The sequence below is a fragment of the Catharus ustulatus genome, chromosome 2 (genome assembly GCF_009819885.2).
Source record: "Catharus ustulatus isolate bCatUst1 chromosome 2, bCatUst1.pri.v2, whole genome shotgun sequence".
In the NCBI taxonomy this organism is placed as follows: Eukaryota; Metazoa; Chordata; class Aves; order Passeriformes; family Turdidae; genus Catharus; species Catharus ustulatus.
In genome coordinates this window covers 49,684,897-49,705,812 of record NC_046222.1, presented here as the reverse complement: position 1 = coordinate 49,705,812, position 20,916 = coordinate 49,684,897, and the positions used below count along the sequence as shown (strand labels likewise).

At 39.4% G+C, this 20,916-nt stretch overlaps 1 protein-coding gene across 1 annotated transcript in view; it reads left to right on the top strand.

Annotated features, from left to right (window-relative positions):
- The window catches only part of LOC116992958 (mitochondrial intermediate peptidase-like), a 68,972-nt gene extending 59,756 nt beyond the window's left edge, over positions 1–9,216 (top strand). The window contains exons 17-19 of the mRNA XM_033053124.2: positions 1,266–1,387; positions 2,174–2,247; positions 8,989–9,216. Coding sequence (XP_032909015.1) covers positions 1,266–1,387; positions 2,174–2,247; positions 8,989–9,083 — 291 coding nt within the window. The 3' untranslated portion in view covers positions 9,084–9,216. The remainder of the gene's footprint in view (positions 1–1,265; positions 1,388–2,173; positions 2,248–8,988) is intronic.
- Positions 9,217–20,916: the final 11,700 nt, after the last annotated feature.

Sequence of the window (20,916 nt, the reverse complement as noted above, 5' to 3'; positions counted from 1 at the left end):
CATTGACTGTAGGATAAGAACAAGCATCTCATAGCCCATGGATTTAAATTTAAAACATCTGTCATGCTACATCAATGTTTATCTTTCAGTTCCTCTTTGAAACTCTGTTTTTTATAGCACCTGCAAAAACCATGACAACAGACATATCACAAGAATGTTAAGTGTTTTGACTTTGGATAGGATGACAAATAACACAGGGCACTTGCTTTTTCTCTGGAGCTTCCTGAGAACCAGAAGGGCAAAGGAAGTTTCATACTCCTTCCTTTATACATCCATTCTCATTTCAAAAACTCTGCCTGAATCTGTTGGGAAGCAACATTTCAGTTTGGACCTACTTGCCTTTACACATCACACTGGAGAGGTGATGAAATCTTCATCCCAGGAGAATTTAGACAGAGCCCTGAGAAATCTCTTCAAAGCTGGCTTTGCTTTGAGTCAGCATTGGACCACATGACTTTTGGAAATCTGTCATAATTTAAATTATTCTGTTGCAGTCAGGGAAATAAGAATGAAAAATTATTTTGATTTCTATTAAGATAAAGCTGATAGTTCTAATTTTCTTTGCTAAGAAAACATAAGGAAACAGTCAACACTAAGCAGAATTAAAAAATAAGTCTATCATCACTTGAATGAGTCACTAGGCAAAGTAATACATAAATGAATAGCAAAACAATTGTGCATTATAATCTGGTATATATATACACATTTAAAAATGTGCAGACAAATCTGTGACTTATGGCGTTGCATGTGGAGGGAATTGTGTATCTCTAAGATTGTCGCCACATGGATAACTGTATTTTTAATGGCATTGAATACAAGTCACTATTACCGTTTTGTTTCTGACAAAAGTTATAAATTGAACTTTTCTGAGTGTGATACTGCACTTACCCTACATGGAAAATTATAAAATATTGTGTTACTTGTAACAAGGTAATTGTGGGTTTTGTTCAAGACCAGTAGAACTACACAGCTATTATCAAATATGAGTAATTTATTTTACTGCTTGATTTTCTCCCCTTCTATATACAGTTTCAATCCTGATGATCAGCCTATTGGATATACAGAATTTAGATTGAAAAATGCTTCTTCTGATAAAGGATTGTTCATTGTGGGATTTATTTCTGGTGGCTATCTTTTTTTAATTTTTAATTTTTTGTTTACCATTAATAAAGCGACAGATTTCTTCCATCATCATAAGAAAATGTTGAACAATATAAAGAATTTAAAAGATAAATATGAAGTTTGGGTTTTTTTCCTTCTTACAGGCCTGGCATCTGCGATTCAGTCACCTTGTGGGCTACGGTGCCAAATACTACTCCTACCTCATGTCCAGGGCTGTTGCCTCTATGGTGTGGAAACAGTGTTTTGCTCAGAATCCCTTTGATAGGTAAAAACACAGAAATGTTAAGTAGAATTAAATGTTAGTTGCTTCTGGAAAACATGAAACAAATTAGGTTGTAGGACTTTTTAATGCAAATTAGTTTTAGCATTTTTCTTGATTTTAAGAGGACTACAAAGCAGGAAATAACCATGGAGATACGTATATATGTGTGTGTGTGTATATATATGTATGTATGTATATATACACTTTGGGACATGCTTATTGGTGCAAAAAAATTGTGCCAATGTTTTAAAATACAGGTGTGTCTGTTGAGAGGCACTGAAATCCCTATTTAGATGTAATTAGAGAGCTTGAAATTTATAGATGCCTAATTGCTTGTAATTTTCTATTGAAATCAAAGCTACTGTGGGTATTAAACTAGCTTCATGTCACCAACTTCAAAGCTCAGTGTAACTATCCTACTCATTTTGCTTTGCGAAATTAAAAAGCAAATTTTGAGGTCACAAATTGTAAGCATTCTTATACCTTTGCTGAATGTTCAGGACATTATAACAGAGCAGCTTTTCCTTTGGCACAATGAAACCTGAAATGTTCACAAATTAACTTCTGTAAGCACCAACACACACTCATATGTATAAAATGTCTAGTTCAGCTCCTCATAGTGGGATTTTAAATGTAATTTGAATTTGAGGAGTCAATATGGCATTGTTTTGGGGTGGAAAATTTCATTTGGTCTCTGTCTGTGAGTTCTGTAGAGATCCTAGAAGCAAACCCGAGTGAAGGCTGGACAGGTTGTGTTTGCAGATGGCTCTAACACCTGTGTTTCTCCAGGGCAATGGGGGAGCGCTATCGTAGAGAGATGCTGGCACACGGTGGTGGAAAGGAGCCCATGCTGATGGTGCAAGGTAGGAAATAAATTGTAACTGTTTTGTTCCCCTGTGAAAGGAACAAACTTCAACTTAACTGCATTTCCCAACTTGGTCTTTTTAGTCTAATTATGGTGTTCACTGGATTTGTGAAAGAAAAATCTAAGTGGACTGGTCATCACCTTTGTATCATGGTCAGTAGAAATCATTATGGTCTGTGGAGTACACACAGCTGGGCTGAAGTGATGGAAAGGTTTGTATTACAAAGCTGTCTAAAGAATTCTGAATAAAGGAAGGAAGATAGATTGAGTCATTTCTTGGATACAATAAAGTAGTAACTTTTCTATACAAGGAATTCGTAACATCTCTGATTATTTTGTATTGGAGGAATTGAACTTGTTTTGGCCACACCATTTCAGTGTCATCGAAGTATCTTTGGCTGTCTCAGTACTTCGAGTGTACATTTTCATGAAATGCAGCTCTGACAACTGTCATTAAAAAAACACAGTTCATTATTCATTTCACAACCATATTTGCCTTTTGAATCTGGAAAATAACTTCTAAAATTCATTCATACCCATTACAAAAATACTGTCTGTGTTCATCCTTTAAAAAACAATGCTAGGAGAATGAAATGGGTTTGAGAAATTGCTGACTTTATCTCAAATCTATGAAATCAGGGTAAAGACTTTCCTGTGTAGTGTTGCAGAATTCAAACCAAACTTTACTTTTGCTGTTCCTAAGATGAGCATTTGCTAAGTCCTGGCACATCTTTCATATTTCTCTGAAGTTCTTCATATTAAGAATTAATATGAATTCACTGGCCTCTGTTCACTTCATTTTAGCAGATTGGAACTTGTGGGACTTTTTTCTACAGATAAAGAAGACAGTGGTAAACGTGTCTGTGTTTCATCATGAGATTGGCACAGTTTCATGTCTGGAACATTTCAGTTCTTTGACCCATCTGTTTATATTTGAGGTCATGACCTCTGCTCTCCTTAGACTCATCATATATTAAGCAACTATATATTTTTTAGGTTATCTATTTGCATTTCTGATCTATAGGGTTACTTTTCATTCAGTATGACTTCCCAAACTTACTTCTCTGTACTGTTCTTGAAAAGTTTGTGTTTGTAACCTTGAAAAACTCTAGCCCAGAACTGTGGATTAAGAAGTTTCAAGACAAGAATGTGCATCTTTACAAGCATACCCAATTTTTGCATTGTAAGTCATATAGTGGAGAAAGAAAAAATGTTTTTAAACACCAGATATGCTTATGATCTCTTTCTGGGATATATTCTTTATTTTACTGAACATGGAATTTTCCTGCAATGTCCTAGAGACTATGTTGAAGTTGTTGGCAGTGTGCTTCCTTGAATGAATCAACTATTTGAATGAAGTTACAAAATTCATCTATGGATGGTCTTACAGGAAATCTATAGAAGTAAAACTGGCTTTCCCCATTACATGTGATAGGATCTTATGAGAAAGATTGTCAAAGGGCTCACTGAAAGCTTGTACTGCTTTCCCCTTTTCTTCCAGGCCAGTTATTTCATCCTATAAGGTTATCGAGTTATTTAAGCATAGCATGCCTTTGGTGAATCCATGGTGACTATTCCTGATTTTTTTGCTGCTTATGAGTCTGAAAATGGTTTCCAGGATTAGCTGGTCCAGCACCTTCCTAGGGACTGAGGTGAGACTGGTCACCTCAGTTCCTTGGGTTCTGCTGCTTGCTCCTCATGAAGATAGCTGTGACTTTTGCTTTTTTCTAGTCTTTTGGTACATCTCCTATTTTAACGGATTATTGAGAGTTGTAATGCCATCTGCCACCTCTGTTAGCACTCAGAAGTGCATTCCACCAAGCTTGTAGGCTTGTTTATACCCAGTTTTCTTAAGTGTGCCATGATCTGATCCTCTTCCATCAAAGGTACATCTTACTTGCTTCAGATTCTCTCTCTGGCCACTTTTGTATTCTGAATTTCACTTTTACACTCTCATACAGAAATCCTAACTGATATTCAAGATCATAAAAATAACTGGTGTTCATCAGCAGATTCTTTGTGCATATCATGATGGTCATTTGTACTCAGTAGAAGTAGTTAAGTAAAAAATTTAACAAACATGCTTGAACGACTCCCTGAAGAATTAAATCAGGGTGACTCAGGTGTTTTGACAAGACAATAACTTGATTGCTGATTTGGGATTATTGAAAGCTGAATCATAGATTACACCTGATGAAAAAAAGTTATATTTGTACTTGATTGGTCTGTATTTATTGAAAAAAAAAAAGAGAATTTAAGGAGAAAAGTAGGAACAATTCAGTTTGTTTAGATTCCATGTGTTTCTGATTCTTCTTGCTGCTTTTTTTTTTCTTTATCGATATTCCAGACTACTTGATTTCTATCTCCTGTTGGTTTCCATCAGTTGCAAAACTGTGCTCCCATAGCAAATAACAAAACATACCTGATTAAAGACAGATTCCACCAAACTTTAAAGGTTGTTGTTTTACTCCTCTTCAGAGAAACATTTTCGCTCACTAATGCCCTATTTCAAAAAGTTCTTTAGGTTGTTATTGCAGGTGGTTTTTTTTATATGGGCTTGCACGTCTGGCTTTCGGATGCACATCTGCAGCCTCACCCTTGAAGTGCTTCCATATCTCATTAGGAAGTTAGCCATGTTCATTGGCTGTTTGATAGCAGGTTACTTCATGAGCACATTTCATTTATGCAGTTTCTTTGTTATGATTTTCTTCTCAGAAGCTATCTATTGTTTTTCTTTTGTGTTTGGATATGACCTAGCTTTTCATCTTTCTCCAATGTGATTCCATAGATGTACTGATTAGGAAAGATAAAGGATCTGACCTGTGGAGTTACTGACAAGGTTCCTGTTTGAACTAGTCTTTAATTAGGAAACACAACATACTTTTTTGTTGTTGTTGTTGTTTGCGTTTGATTCTCTTGGTATTTGTTTCCTTTAAAAGAGCCAAAATAATAGAGGTTTTTTGAAAATTTTTAAAACACTTTCTGAAGTGACTCTTTTTATCTTACCCCCTTCATAGTCAATGAAACACAGAAATAGTCACAATTATGGATATCAAGAGCAATTGAAAATGGGTGGACAATGTTTTGTCCAAGAGGCTTATTATCTTTTAATTTTTCCTTAGAGAAAAAATACATCTTGAGAAGAACTTGGTTCCTCTGTCATTTTGTGTTGACTACATGGCTCTTGCAGATTTTCTCCTTCCTAGGACTACATGGCATTAGGGATTCCAAATTCCTTTGAAGTTATATAACCCAGGTGTCCCTTCCAGGTCCAGTTGTGCGCTGGTTGCAGGTCTGAACAAGATTCAGGTGTGCACCATTCTTCCCTCCCTCCCTTGGCACTTGCTAGCTGGAAAGAAACCCAGGTGCATAGGCAGAAAGTGAATTGCAGTGTGAAAACTGCTGGGTTGGATGTTTTGGGAACTGAGAGCATGGAACATATCCTGGAGTGCACTTCTCCTGCAGCCTTGGTGCAGTCACATTGCCCGTGGGGCTTCTGAAGAAATCCTTGTGCAAAATGCATGAGGTTGTGTTCTTGCTTTGTTGATGCCGTATTACATTGCACACAGTCATACTCAGCTCTGTGCCTACATGGTAACCAAACCAACTGGCTGTGTAAATAAACACCCATTTGCTCCAGTGCTGTTTGAAAATTTTCCATGCCTCAGACTGTACTTCATGGGGTAATTATAATTTGAAGAGGCTGCAAAAATCTTCAGATAATGATTGTACATCTCTTTGAAAGTGTAAAAAAGATCCATAAATCCTAGAATGATGATGTGAATGGCAACATATGTTAGCTCAAACTACATGGACCAAAAATAATTAGTGTTCCAGGGGGGCAGAGGCCAAATTTTGCCACAGGCTTTATTCTTCTCTCAATTTTCAGTGATTGTAGGTTATAGCTAACCATCTCTCAAAAGGGTGTGGTTAACCACAGTGCTGTAATGTGAAAGAAACTTCAAAGCAGCGAAGATAAGCTATGCAGTTGCCTTAGGCTTGGGAGAGACTGAGCTGAAATAGGAGTTGGGCTGAACGTATTAAAATACACTCCTAAATTTGAAAACTGCAACCATCAGACCTTGTGGACATCTTACTAAATCATTTAGACTGAAGTGCTGAGTACTTACAATATATCAAAGCTGATCTTGCTTTGATATATTTTAATGGGGTTTGAAGAGAGACATGACCACTTTTTAGCACATCAGCGTAGAGTATGAAGTTAAAACACAGAAATACCATCATTGCCTGTTTCTTTTGGAGCTGTCTACTCTAAAATCTGTAGTTATTTATTTAATGAGAGCATCATCATTTCACTACAGTAGGAGTTCTTTAGCAATGACCTCAGTTACTCTTTGTCCCTTCTTTGCAAAAGTGAAGTCTGTTGGTATCTGCTTTTGATGTCAATGTTGGGAAAATGAGAATGCAACAAACCGCTAATGCAAGAAATCTGAAATCTGTTTTTATATCAAAAGATGGAACTACTGGATAGGAGGTCATTTGACATCATCATTGCCAGAAGGATTTTGGAATCTCCTACATATTTAAAGCAAACCTGGTTTTAATAAATAAATATAATTTGTAACAAGTTTTGAGTGATATTTGATAAGACTGTATTCAACTGCACTAAAATGCATCCAAGTGTACTGTAGTTAATTATATTTCTCTTATTCATTTTGTAATATCCAGGGTTGGAATGTTTTTGTTACGATTTGCCATTTTTATGTAAGAGGGGAAGTTAAATCTCCTTGAAGATAATCCCAGCTTCAGTTTCTTCTCTTCTGCCTATCATTATACTATGGGATCTTTTTTTGCAATGTATTGATAATTGGCAGAATAATTGTTAGTGTGTCAAAGGATTGACTGTACATCATCCAGACTGGCTGTTCTTTGTAAGTCAGTATTGGAAGGGGAGTTTTGTATAATGGGGCTCAGGGGGTGGTGGTTATGTCTGTTATGACCATCTTTATGTTCCATCTGTGCAGCATTTTAGTCATCTCTCCATACTGGTATCTGGTGAAAAAGGAATGACTGTACATGTTCCAGTGGGTTGCCATCCCTGTCACCTTCTTAAGGCACTCTTTTCTGTGAAAACTGCAGGAAAATATGTGTTTAACTGGAATTTTTCCAAGGCTGTTAGGGAGCAAATATGCGTGTTCCCCAGCCAGGAACCCAAGAGAAGGAGTCTGCAAGAGGCCACGGCTCTCTGGGGAGCTCAGATCAGTAGCTGGGTATCTGCACACATCTGTTTCTCAGCCCAGCACATAGCAAGCCATTTTTCACTGTGAACTACAAGTAATTCCACCGTGATTTTTCCAGCATTAGAGTAGATGACATGTTTACCAAGTACTTGGAAATATTAATTCTGTTCTCTTTCATTTTGAAAATAGCTTGATGCAAACTTCATTTAACATCATTTCAGTCAATCTATATATAGTGAGAGATTTGTTTTCCTTTTAGTGCATGCTATTAATCTACTGGGCCATGGCAGTTTGTGTTGACACTTGTAACATGTCTTTAAATCAGATTGAAATGGAATTCTGTAAGGTCTTAGCAAGAAAATTCTTTTTGGTTGCTCACACCAATTTACTTTGAGCTGGTCTGTTTCCTGATGGGCTTTGAATAATTGTGTTATAGTAAAAGATTATAGTCTTTTGGCAGCATGCAATTATAATTTCCACCAAAAGCAAATATTGTTGAGGATGTGAAAGAATATAAATTTATGTTCAGTAGGTGCACTGATCAGAAAGGGTAGAACAAGGTTATATTTACATTGGCAGATGTCAGAAAGAAGAGATCACTTCAAAGAAATACAAAGATTAAATTTTACATTATTTGGCAGTTGTACTGTTGTTTTTTTGGTTGGGGTTCTATTTTTTTTTTTTCTGGTATAAGTTACGCCGTAAATTTTCATGTGTAATCTTGAAAATTTTAGTAACAGTGAAAAGACCAATTGTATATGATGTTAAATGCAAAGAAAAATCTGAAAATAATTTAAAGGATATATTCTCATGCTGTCTAAAAATTGGGATTCTGGAGAAGAAGAGGTGAAATTTTTAGCTTCTCTTTTTATAGAATTACCTGACAAAGTGCATGGGCATGATTCTAATACTAATTCATTATACTAATTTTCTTGTCTGTTGTCATGTAGCCAAGTGCTACAGCTAACAGATGCAGTAATTTAAATTCTTAAGAAAAGGTAAGTCCTAGTACTGTAAATAAAGTAAAACTAAAACTGCAAAATATTGAAAATGCTTTTGTTTATGTTTTGTACCTTGTCAAAAATTTCAGCTACAGCTGAAATTTAAATACTAAATTAAATCGTTCTAACATGTGTAATGCTTTGAGAAAATATATTTTTTTCTGCCTTGGTCAGAACTAAGACTTAGTAGATAAGGATTTATATTCCTGCTCAGTCACTAATTTATTTCAGTCATTTAGGAATGACTGAGTCTGCAGTTACTTGCTTTAAAACAGGTATAATTCCCTGCTTAAACAAGATCGTAATGACAAAAATCAGTTAACAGTCTTGAAACCTGTCAATTCTGTGAAAATGTGTAACAGCTATCTTGAAGAAATTAAATAATCCCTCTACACTACACTTTTTTCTTGGCAAAGAAATCTGATAGCTGTTTCTGTTGTATAGTGACCTTAAAAGTTAGCATTAAGTGTTACCACTGGTGAAACTGTCAAGGTGACAGCATCCTGATGAAGAGTCTCTTGTCTTGCTTTTTTGTAGGTATGCTTCAGAAATCCCCTTCAGTTGAAGATTTTGTGGATGCCCTTGTTTCAGACTTAGACCATGACTTTGAAACATTTATCATGGACTCATAACAACAGAATGAATTTCTTTTATGGAAGATTGTGTATGTCTTCATAATTGTGGATAAAATATTGTTGTGACTGGTTTTGCTTTTAGAGTTTGACTGTTCAGGTTGGTGAAACGGTAATAAATCCTTTCATTGGATCACGTGGTTTTATTTATGGAGATGACTGTTTTCCATTGCATAGGAGCTTAAGCATGATGGAATTTGAGAGGACAAATCCTCTAGCATGTACTGTTAGAAAATTTGATCTTTGGAAGAGAGTAAATGGGAATTGAACTCATCCTTAGAGTGACTGGAGGGTATGAAATGTCTTTTGGTTGCATTGATTCACTATTAGGGTTTACCTCTTGATGTTATGGCCCAGAACTGTTCATACAGGTCTTTCTCATGTGCTCATGGATTTTCTTTGTTCAACCATATTTCTTGTAGGAGTCCTGCACTCGGGAAATTGTGTTTGAAACAAAGGGAAAATTGGAAATAAAGAAGTGACAAACTAGGAGCTGTATTTGAGATGGGGAAGAGAAAGATGGGGGAAGTAAATCTGTAGTCTTACTGGTCTGTAATGGAAAATTTTAGGTAAGGAAGAAGGAGATATGTTTCAACATGTAAGAGAGACAAAGGAGTAAAATAGGTACCCTACAGATGATCTGGTACCTGCATGTTTGTTCACATGGAGTTTCCTTTTAATGATGAGTGGACAAGTTTGGAGAACTGTTTTAAGTACAGGAGGGTGGGTTTTGGAGGGGAAACAAAAGAATTCAAAACAAATTTTTTTTCCCAGGATAGACTGGAGCTGTTTGGTATGGTCACACATTATATAGTGGATGATGAACAAAGTGAATGTTATTAGTGGGTTTTTGTTTTTCCTTCTAAGTAAATTATGAAATGGTATTTGAGGGGGTTTTGGGGAAAAAATAAAAAAGGAAGAAAACTGGTCATTTTTTTTTTTGTAGGAATAGCCTTGCTTAGAGGTCCTCTGTAGGTTGCTGTAAAAGGTATTCTAAGTTTTAAGTGTTCTGCTCAGCAGAAATGCAGTGAAAGAAGCAAGAGAGGAAGAGAAACAAATCTGAGAAATGAGGGCAAATAACAGAGAGAAGCAAGTAAAGGCAAAAGAACCCGGCCAGAAAATGTGGATGTTTGGGAAGGGATAAACAAGAGTGAAAGCTGATTGGACGATTTTCCCTTTTTTTTTTTTTTTTTTAGCAGAATCTGTGCAAAAGTGTTGTTTGATATTTTACCGTGGTTTTTTTCACTGCCTGTTTTTGCAAGGTGGAAGTTGCCTTGTGTGAGTAGCACTGTCATTCTGGTAGAGCTGAGTTTAGACCTTTTTAGATGCTTTGATTAAACCATAGTAGATACATTTTCAGACATGTACCACAACCAGGCTTCTGGTTTGTACCACTGACTGACTCCACTGTGGTTCCCTGAGAGAGAACAGTGAATGGCTTTGCTTAACAAACTAGGTGGGCATTTTTCTGTAAGTAAAGTCATTAAAAAACCCCACAAAGTAAGTGTCAGTTTAGGTGTGAGTAAGACCCCATTGTGAAGATAGGAAGGCCTGTAAAGTATACAATAGCTGATGAATGTAAATTTAACAACCCATAGTGGGGTATTTAATGGAAGAACATTTCAAAGGGAATTCAAGGGTGTTGCTAAGGGAGCCTGCATTGTTTGTTGCCTGGGCTTTGTACTGGAACAAACTAACGATTATGTTTATCTGGAGCTGGCACATGTTGAAAGATTCATTGTGACAAAAAGAACTTAGCAAACGGAAATCCTCGTGCTGACACGGCTCTGGAAGCACTGTGGTAAAGAAAATAAAGCATCATAATTGGCGGAATAAGCAGAGCATTTACAATTAAGAGATTGCCCCTACATTTTAATTTGAAAGAAATTCAAGTGATACTGGATTTAGTGTACAGATACCTTTTCAAACTATAGGTAGTAGTTACATAGCTTTATGCTCATGGCTCCTTAATTCACCATCTCATTTGATCCTTCTGCAAACAACAGTCTTTTCAAGGTTTTATCAGAGTGGCATCAAATAATATCTTCCTAATATGAAATCAGATACCAGCAAAGAAAGGAAGAAAATCTTGCCTTTTGCCAGAGCATGGTGGATTGCGGATTATTGCTCAGATTTATAACTTGTGCGACGTCTGACAAAGATGGGTGCTAGTAGATAAATAAATACATCTCAGAATGATGGGTTCACATTCTTTTATGAAGAAACTCTGTTGACTCCATTGATTCTTTTTAAATTAAATAACCTTTGATAACCTTTGAGGATTGAACAGTAGACATGATTAAGCCTCCAGGGAACATATTATACCACCACCACAGCTTACTACAGAAGGGGAAATATTATTCTAAATTTTTTCTCTTTTTTTGATAGTTGCTAAAAATGCTTCCAGCTGTTCAAATGTCTGATGCTTTTCAAGAGACTTATTTTCCAGCAAATAATGTGTACTCTCAGTAACGTGAGACCTCTCTTGTGACCAGCAGTGTAACTCTTCATAAATGTAAAAACCACTGTAATCCTTTTCCAGCATTCCGTACTTTCCCACTGGGGCTGCTGAACCAGCTATCCAAAAGTTTGGTTTATAATACTGTAACTCAGCATCATGCTTTTAATCTGAAATTTTACAATGTTTTGGATTTTAGCTGCTATGGAAAATAAGTAGTGAACATTTTCAGAAGAAATTATACCCTTATGCAATCCTGAAATAATAGCACATAATTACAACACATCAGAAAAGGACAGATGGATTACGTTTGCAAGTCTGAGGTGTGAACTTTGCTGCTTTTTTTTTTTTTAATGTTTGGTGTGATTATTTTTCTGATTCACTTAAGATAGACTGAAATGTTATGTAATAGTTACTTTCAGGTGACATGAATACAGCTGGTGCTGGATGAAGTTCTCTAAACACCAAAGATAACAGGAGGAAAGGCAGCAGTTAAGAAGGCAGGGAAGAGAAGGGAAATCAAGTAGGGAAGAATTGAATATAGATTAGAAACCAGGCATGGTAATGGGTTGATAAAGAAGCAAAAAAACCTCTTGAGTTAAAAGCTTGCGCAGAGTAAAAGAGGTCTTTCTTTCCAAATGGAAATTACAGCACTGCTAGTAACAGAAGAGGCAGAGGTGTTCAAAAATGTTTCTGCTTTGTGTTCAGTGGAATGCCAGATGGAAGAATTCATATCATATGCTGATAAAAGCTTTTCTACAGATGTTAAATAGTTTCTTGTACAATAAGTCAAAATCTAAAACAGTGTGCAAAAAGAAAAAATTAATTTATATCAAAGTAAGAGCTTAGTATCATAGATGACACTAAGATGGAAATGAAGAGATGATTGTAGCAGCAATATTGATGGCTCAGGGAGCATGCATCTTAGTCTATTAGAAGAGTAACGTAATGTTGACACAGAAGCACAAATTTGAAAGATTGAACATTGATCTGAAAATGTTTAACAAGAGCTGGTAGCTGGAATTCTACAAAGTTGCACCTGATTTTTAGTTTATATGCAGGGGACAACAGGGGCAACATATGCGAAGAGCTGGGGTTGACTGATCAGCACCAGAAATGTACATCAGAACTGGACTGTTTTCTGAAAAACCTGCTCTAAGTCAGATTAATTCAGAGAAGCCCTGTAGCCTCAGTTAAACCAAGGCAGAGCCACCTTTTGTGGTCCAACAAGCTGTGAATGAGGAGAGTGTCTTTGGAAGGAGGTTTTTCCACGAGGATAGCAAGTCTGTGCTTGCTGGATAACTGTCCTCCTGGCGGCTTCCCCCTGTCTGCTGTGGAGAGCTGGAAAAGCAGTGTCAGCCAAAGCACCTCCTCTGCTTGCTGTGAAGTGGGAGGCACTGTGTGTCTGCTCTTTCAGATTGCTTCTGGGCAAAGTATTGGAGATTTTGTGTTCTCAGAGCCAGGGATTTGTGTGCTGTTGGGAACAAATTCAAATCAGCGCTTTATCCCAGCAGGTTTGCAGTGTACCAAAAAGGGACTATTACATTAAAATTAGAAAGAATTCAAGAGTTAAAGAACTTGAGAATTGAAGATGCATGATAGCAGAAGGCAAGCACACAGATTTCCCTGGGAGAAGGACCGTGGGAGAACAGCTAGTGTGCTCGGGAGGAGAGGGAAGGAGATAAAAGATAAGGAAGTATAAATCAGCACCAGTAGGGCTGTCTGTCGGCCCTTCTGATCTTCCCCGGGCTGAGATTTGTTTATTTTCAAGTCCTCAACAGCTGGCATGCAGAGTTGCACGGGTGTAGGAAATCATTATGACTTCTTGTTTGGAGGAAGTATCCAAAAAATCTCTTGGAGACAAACTACTTAAACCCGAAGCAAAGTGGCAATACAGATCTGACAGAATGACTGGTTGGTGCTCTGCTGCTGTGTAGATTTAAAAGCACAGAGGGAAGGGAGTGGGATACCTCTTGCCAGCAGTTGCTAAAGAGCCAATAGCTTCTAAGGCAGCTTGTAAGTGACTAAAACTTGCCAAACAGACAACTTCAAAATGGGGTGTGTCCTACCGGTCTAAGGATGGGGATGAACCAGCCCTTTTATGTGCCTTTTGTTGCTCCAGTAAATAGGGAGAGAGCACAGATGGCTGGAATAGAAGTGTCAGGAACCCTGGTTTCTGTTCAGAACACTTCAAAGCACTGAACTTTTTTTTTTAACATTACAAATTTTCAATTGTCAAATACCACTGTTGTTTACTTTTGCTGCCTGTCGTACATGACTGAGTTAATGCACCATTGAAGCATCATGTAGTACAATATTAAAATGGCTGCAGAAGATGCTCTTAATTAATCTTCAGGACATCTTGGGTACTGTGAAATGCCTTTTGGCCATTGTTCCTCTGACTCCATAAGACCCTTTCATTTCAGTCCTTAGACACCTCTAAATGCCTCCCTCTCCACCTGCTGTTACAGCTGCACTAAGACATGACCCAGGGGGTAGGAGGAGGAGAGAGACGCTCTGGACTGTGACAGACCTAGGCATTGTGATCACGTCAGAGGAAAAGCAAAATGGCAGCATGGCAGGTTCTTCCCATCCTGTCCACAGCTGTTGCTGCTGGTGCCCATTTGGCCTGGAGTTTGTATCATGCTGAGACAGCATTTCTCATCTGCCTTCCCTGTGCTGTGGGAAAGCTGGGCCTTGGGGGAATGCCCTGAATGTGATCCACTAAGGAGGTGAAGCATTGCCAAGATGGGCCAAGTAGGGATGGATGAGCCCCTTTAAGTTACAGGCCACAGGAAGCAGCTGCTCCTCATGAATAATTTATCAGGTAGGTGTTTGAGGGTGCTTGTCCTTTGAACATGGTCAGAAGGCAGTGTTTGGCTGATGTTTGCAGCAGCCCTTAACCTCATCAAGCTCCTCTGGCATACTCACAGAAGATTAGCAGGGTAATTGTCAAAAATAGTCTGTTTATTAGTGGTGCTCTTCAGAAGTAGCCCCAAGGCTCAATCATAGCCTACTTTCAGTATTTAAAATACATATGAAAAAAAATGTATATAAGACCAGAAGGGCTGGCTGGTTTCACTTGGTGCACTCTCCTACCAGCCCCACTTTCCTTCTTCACAAAGATGGAATCCAGTTAACTCACTTTGTGGCTCCCTGCACAGAGGCAAATCCTCATCCAACCTACTTTCCTGTAGCTCAGATTAAGTTATTAAAGACTTGTGTTATTTATACCTGTTGAGTGTTTTTCCCCAAGGTCATTTGACAGCATCCCAGCTCCTGGGTTGCTGAACTGCAGCATCTGCTGTGGGCAGCCAGTGGCTGTGTGGAGGCAGCTGAGCTACAGCCTGGGAGCAGAGGGTGTCTCAGCTTTGGGCAGCTGATAGGGCTGGAGCCCACAAGTGCCTGCTTTTCTTCACATGGATTTTAGAAATAAAAAAGGCATTAAAATTGCCTTGAATGCCTTGGCTTACAATGCTTCTGACATACAGATGTGCTCAGTTGCCTGCACTTCACTTCCAAGGAGAATACAGTTGTAACAAAATCATTTTATAAGAGAGCCCTGGGGGAACACAAGTGATAGAGCAGCTTTTATAATATACTAAAACGTCTATAAAACTAATTATATATGTTATCAAAATGATTCATGCTAGCCAGAGTAAATCCTACTCATTATGGGTGAGAGATGAAGTGACAGTTCCTTGTCTCTTAACATTTGCACAAATATATTGCTTTTTCTCCCTGTGCTGTCACAGGGAGTTTGGGGAAGGAATCCCCCAAGAACTGGAGGTGCCATTGCAAGAAAGAGGCAGTGCCACTGGGGTCTGTAGCCTCAGCTGATGGTGACAAGGTAAGTTCTGATCACACCTGATTCCTCACCATCGTGGCAATTTTTTCTCTTGTCTCCTGTAAGATTAATTTGTTGTCTTGCCCTGAAGCCTGCCCAGCAAACATGTCCCTCATGCATGGAGAAGTGCCATATGTCTGTAAGTGTTGCTCTTGCTTAAACTATTTAACATTGAAGGTCTTTTGCAAAACAGTGCGAATTGCTGGCGGTGTTTTCCCTAAGTAGGGATTTAGATAACTTGTTCTACTTAATCAAATTAGCTATCTTTGATTTAATCTGGTGTTTAAGCCAAATTCCCAAGACAAAGTAGTTTTAATAGTCTGTTCAGCTTGTAATCTCTGTTTTCCAAGAAAATCAGCTTTTATTTATTTTTGTTGTTGTTTCTGACAGTCTCAAATGTACATGAAAAACTGATGTAGGCTGGCTCAGTACAGGGAAATAGCTCATTTGATATTCATTTTCTTCCTTTGTGTGCTATCCCATTTTCCATGCCTTTCCCTTGGTCTGTCAGAAGTGTCTGTCAGCTGGTCTGGCATCTGTGCCTCTCTGACTATAGCCTGTATTTTTTTTCTTCTTCCCTGATTCAGGTTTTTTTTTTTCTCATTCCATCTTGCATCTCCAGCTTTCTCTGCTTTATTTGGAGAAAAAAAAAAAAAAGTGAATTAAAGCAGGTCAGTAAAAGCTCCTTTTTAGAACTGGTTCTCTGTTGGGAGCCTTTGTGCCAGCTGAGAACACTTCAGATCCCAGTCACCACATCTTATGGAAAAAGTCACTTTAGGGTAACCTCTTCAGAAGTGCAGAACTTGCTGAAGCAAACAGGACCCTTGAGCTTTGCTCTTCCTTTTCCATTATCCACTTGCGTTTTAGGCTGGAGCAGAGGGGCTGTGCACCACTTATCAACATCTGGACTTGGGAAGGTGACCCTCAGCTCACACTTTGCTTACCCAAAGGCCCCTCTGGTCCTCCAGCTGTAGGTAGAAGATCCATCAGTGGTCTCAGTCTACCAAAGGACATGTGTGTGAATGCTGCATTAGCTCTGGACCTCTGAAACAGTGTTTAAGGGCCAAAGTCAGCATGGGGCTTCTGTGATTGTTGAGAGGCTTTGTTAAAGGTGAGCTCCTGGATAGTTTATCAAAACCTGGAACCACAGTCACAGTATGAACATGGAAATTGTAATAGGAAGTTTGAGCTGGTGGTTTGGCTGACATCCTAGAATTCTATTTTATTTCTCCCTGAATGTTGGGGAAAATGATGGGGTAGATGAAGAGCTTTTATTTTCTGCATAAGGCAGGCAAGTGTCTCTGACAGGGGTGTTCTGTCTGTAACTTCTCCATTATTACTGCTCTAAGCAATTTAAATATGAATAACCCAGCTCGAAGTGGAAGGAAGCCATGGATTCAGCATGACCGCTGGTTGGAAAAGAGTAGGTGTTAATATGCCCAGAGGTCATCTGGGGCTTGTAACATCTCTTGGCAGGGCCCATGGGAGCCAAACTGGTAATTTTTTACTCTTCAGGAGTGCTGAGGTGTTTGCCAGCAGCCTCCTCATCTCACTCCACTTTCAGGATCATTATCAGGGAGGCTGCTGAATTGCCGTCTCTCCTGCAGGGACTGGAAGATGTCCACAAAAATCTGGGCACTGGTGACACTGAGGAGATTCTGTAAGAGGACTGTGCCAGTGGAGACTGGGCCTGCTCTTGCTCTTTATCAGCACAGCCACAGTGTCAATGTCCCAAGAGTGTTTATGCCTTCAATGGCTTTTTCTGTTGGTCCGAGTCTAGCATGTCTCTTCTCTCTCTCCCAGAAAAGGGATGCTGAAGTGACAATAGTTGTTGGCTGGCTCAGCTGGAAGTTTACAGTATTTAAACTACAGCTCCAGGTACACACTCCGTGAGGTGGGATCAGCTAGCAAAGGAGAAGGTAATTAAAGGGCCATTACAGCAAGCCGGTCCCAAGGGAGGCATAATGGTCCTAGTGGTCCTGGTGAAGCTGCTGCAGGCAGACACTCAAGTGACATCCTCAGCTGCCTTGCTGAACTCAGCGATCAGGAAGTGTGTTCTTACAGGTTGGTTTGAACTGAAATGTGTACAGCACAGCTGTGCTCATTCAAAAAGGAATTCACAAAGCTCTAAAGAGGGAATTAATCCTTGATGAGGTGCATCGAGAAAATGGCGATCTTTTGTTTTGACTGGAAGCATGTAAATCACATGAATACCTTATTCAGGCTTACAGTAATTTCACGATTATAAGCCGCACCATTTTGACTAAAATTTTGGTCCAAACCTGAAGTGTGGCTTATAATCAGGTGTGGCTTATATATGGACAAAGAACGAATAGTTGCTGTTTTAGTTTGGAGGACAGGTGTTTGCTGAGAAAGGCAGGAACTTCTCTTTGAAATGGAGGATGTAAACCCCCTCCCTCCAAATTATTATAATTCTGAAATCAAGGGGCTTTCAGGCAAAGATATGGGAATTAGGAATAACAGTGCTTTACTAGGGAAATTAAAATAGAAATACAGTACTACAAAGAAACAAACTCCAAACCCTGACAGAGTCAGAGTACAACCTGACACCCCGTCAGGCAGGGTGTTGGTAGCAGTCCCATTAAATGGTGGCTGCATCCTCCTGCAGTGACAGATGTGATTCAGTTGGAGCAGTGCTCCTGTAGAAGGTGCAGTTTCCCTCTAAAGGTCCGGTGGTGATGTGGAGAAATCCGGTTTTCCTCTGGAGTCCAGTGGAAAAAGGGGCTACCTTAGTGTCCCATTGGTAAGAAATGTTGGGCTCTTTCCTCCAGCTGGACCAACTTCCAATGGGATGCAGTAATTTTATCAGTCACACAGTGGGACTCAATGGGCCATTAGCAGAAAATGATTCGCTGGAGGAAGGATGGGTTGTGAAAAGATAAAGAACAATGCCCCACCTGGTTTCAGTGGATGGCCCATTAGCAGAATATCTGCCGTTGAGATAAGGATCACTGCCCCCACCCTCAACAGATGGTGATAGAATAGATACCTTTTATCACACTCTGTATTGTAACGTGCGGCTTATAATCAGGTGCGGTTTATGTATGGACAAAGAACGAAAAGTTGCTGGCACTCGGAGATGCGGCTTATAGTCAGTGCGGCTAATAATCGTGAAATTACTGTACTTAAAATCTACTTTCAGAAGTGTTTATATAGAGACAACTGTCACTGTCTTCATACAGACCCAGATCTCATGATAAAAATTTTAGTCTTTTTTAGGATCTGTTTTATACATCCTGCTTTCCATCTTGTCTTTTCTTCCCCTTTGGCACTGCTGATGAATATGTTTCACTTTCCCATGGCTTCTACTCCTCAGTGCTGCACTGAGTTGGCTGCCAGCTACACCAGCTCTCTGTGCTGTTTGGAGTCCCCCTCCCTGTCAGGGAGTCTCAGGTTGGCCTGAGACTTCACTTTTGCTTAATTAAAGCATAAGAGGAGCAAAAAATCCTCACCCAGAAGAATACTGGAAGAGCTTGCACATGGTAGTGGCAACATTTTCAGACAGTCCTGAATCTGGGCTTCCATACACCACCAACTGATGGATTAATTCAGACAGAAGTACATTCTTCAGCTGCTGGAGGTCCATGAGTATTGCTAAGAAAAGGGCTCATTCATGGACGCCAGTTTGCAATTTCCCACTCCATCACCTAATGAAGAGCCAGAGACAAGCAGACCAAGTGTAAACCTCCTTTGTGGCCGCATGTCACAGCACAGCAGGACATTGCAATGGTGCACACATTTCCTGTGTAAAAGCCATTCACCCACTGAGGACTTTGAGCAAACACCAGCAAAGCACTTTGCAAAACCCAAGGGAGGGGCAGATGCCAGGATAACACATGATTGCTCCTGCTGCAGGGATAGAGGGAGCTGCTGTGAGCCATGGCCAGGGCATCACTTCTGCCTTCACTGGGCAGGTGAGGAGCTGCAGAGGGACTGGGTCAGCCAGAGCCCAGCCCTGATTAGCAGCTGAAGGGACTCTTGAAAGCTCCCATTTTAGGCTCCTGTGGCTTTCTTACCTGTAGAAGTGTAAAGATTGTAACAGCATAATGTAAAAATATATAATTCTATAGTATACACTGGACCTGTTCACCAGCAAGAGCTGGTGAGGTTGAAGAGAAGAGGGTTTGAGGTCAGAGTGGGGTGCTGCCAATGAGCCTGCAGGCAGTGGGTGTTCCCTTTCCAGGCATCTCCTCCCAGTGCCCATGGGGACTGTTTTGGCCAAAATAAGATTGGGTTCTTTGTTCCACTTCTTCCATCTCACTGTTCTTAAGTTTTTGAAGTGTTTTAAGATGTTAGTGTTAAAATAATTTCTGTTGAACTGAGTATAACCAAATAACTTGTATGTGATTTGGGCTGATTTATAATTAGCAGTTCTAAGCAGGAGATTAAATTAACTAAGCAGGAGATTAATTTAACTGTGTCATCCTTTCTGCTGTAACTCCTTTGCTCTTTGGTGCTGTTTTCCACCAGCTTAAGAGCACAGGAAGGAATGCCCTGCTGTGTCTTAACTAACATGTCAGCCCAGCCTGCTTTGACTCACCCATTTAGGAAATTGCGTTGAATACCAGGTGTGCAAAGTAGATCTGATACGAAGGATTATTTGTTTTGCTGTAGTATTTCATGATAAGATTATCTCAGGGAAGAGAAAGTGACTCTTTCCGGCCAAAAAAGAGGACAGCTTTGTGTTCCCAGACGGTTTAAGCCATCATGCTTCCCAACTGACCTGTCTAATCTTTTTGCAGCACCTAAGGGTAAGTCCCGTTACCAGCAATTTTTACATACTGTCATAGGTAGCTCTGTCTTGCTGCTGTGGCCAGTTCTTGTCCCTAGTTTTCATGGAGGGCCCTTGCAGAATAATTCTGATCAGGGCATGTGCTTAAGTCACCATTTTAAACACTTCACCATTATCTTCCTTTTCAGGAGCAGCTGTCCATAGATAGGAAGCCAACCAAAGTAATCCCTGGGTGATTTGGCTTTGAATGTCTCTGCCTTTTTAAAAGCAAGTTTTACCTTGTGCATGTCTTATATCTTCCAAATTATTGAAATTAACCCCTCAATTCTGTTTTCCAGTGGCAATGGGGGATCAGACCAGGCAGTTGAGGAGAATGGGAATCACAGACAATTGCAGCAGTGATAAATACCTGACAATTGCAGCTGTGATAAATCAGGCAGATGGGTAGGAAAGAGCCATAAAACAGGAGGAGTGGGGATAAGAGACATTCCTTTCCTGAGTGGAAAGTCTTCAGTGTGATACTATTTCTGACATGGGGCAGGGGATGGGGAGGACAAATCCTTCTGTGTCAAGAAAAAGGAGTAAATGCAGCATGTCTTCTTCACAAAACGGATTTTTTATGAAGACTATAAAGATAAAATGCCTGGTGTGCTTGAGGGGCAGGGTAATTCTAGAGAATAGAAGAGTTTTCTTTCCTACTTGTTTTTCCATGCAGCCCAGGGTTATTCAGCTAAGCCTTTAATACACAAGTGGGAATTTTGCTGAATGATTCTCC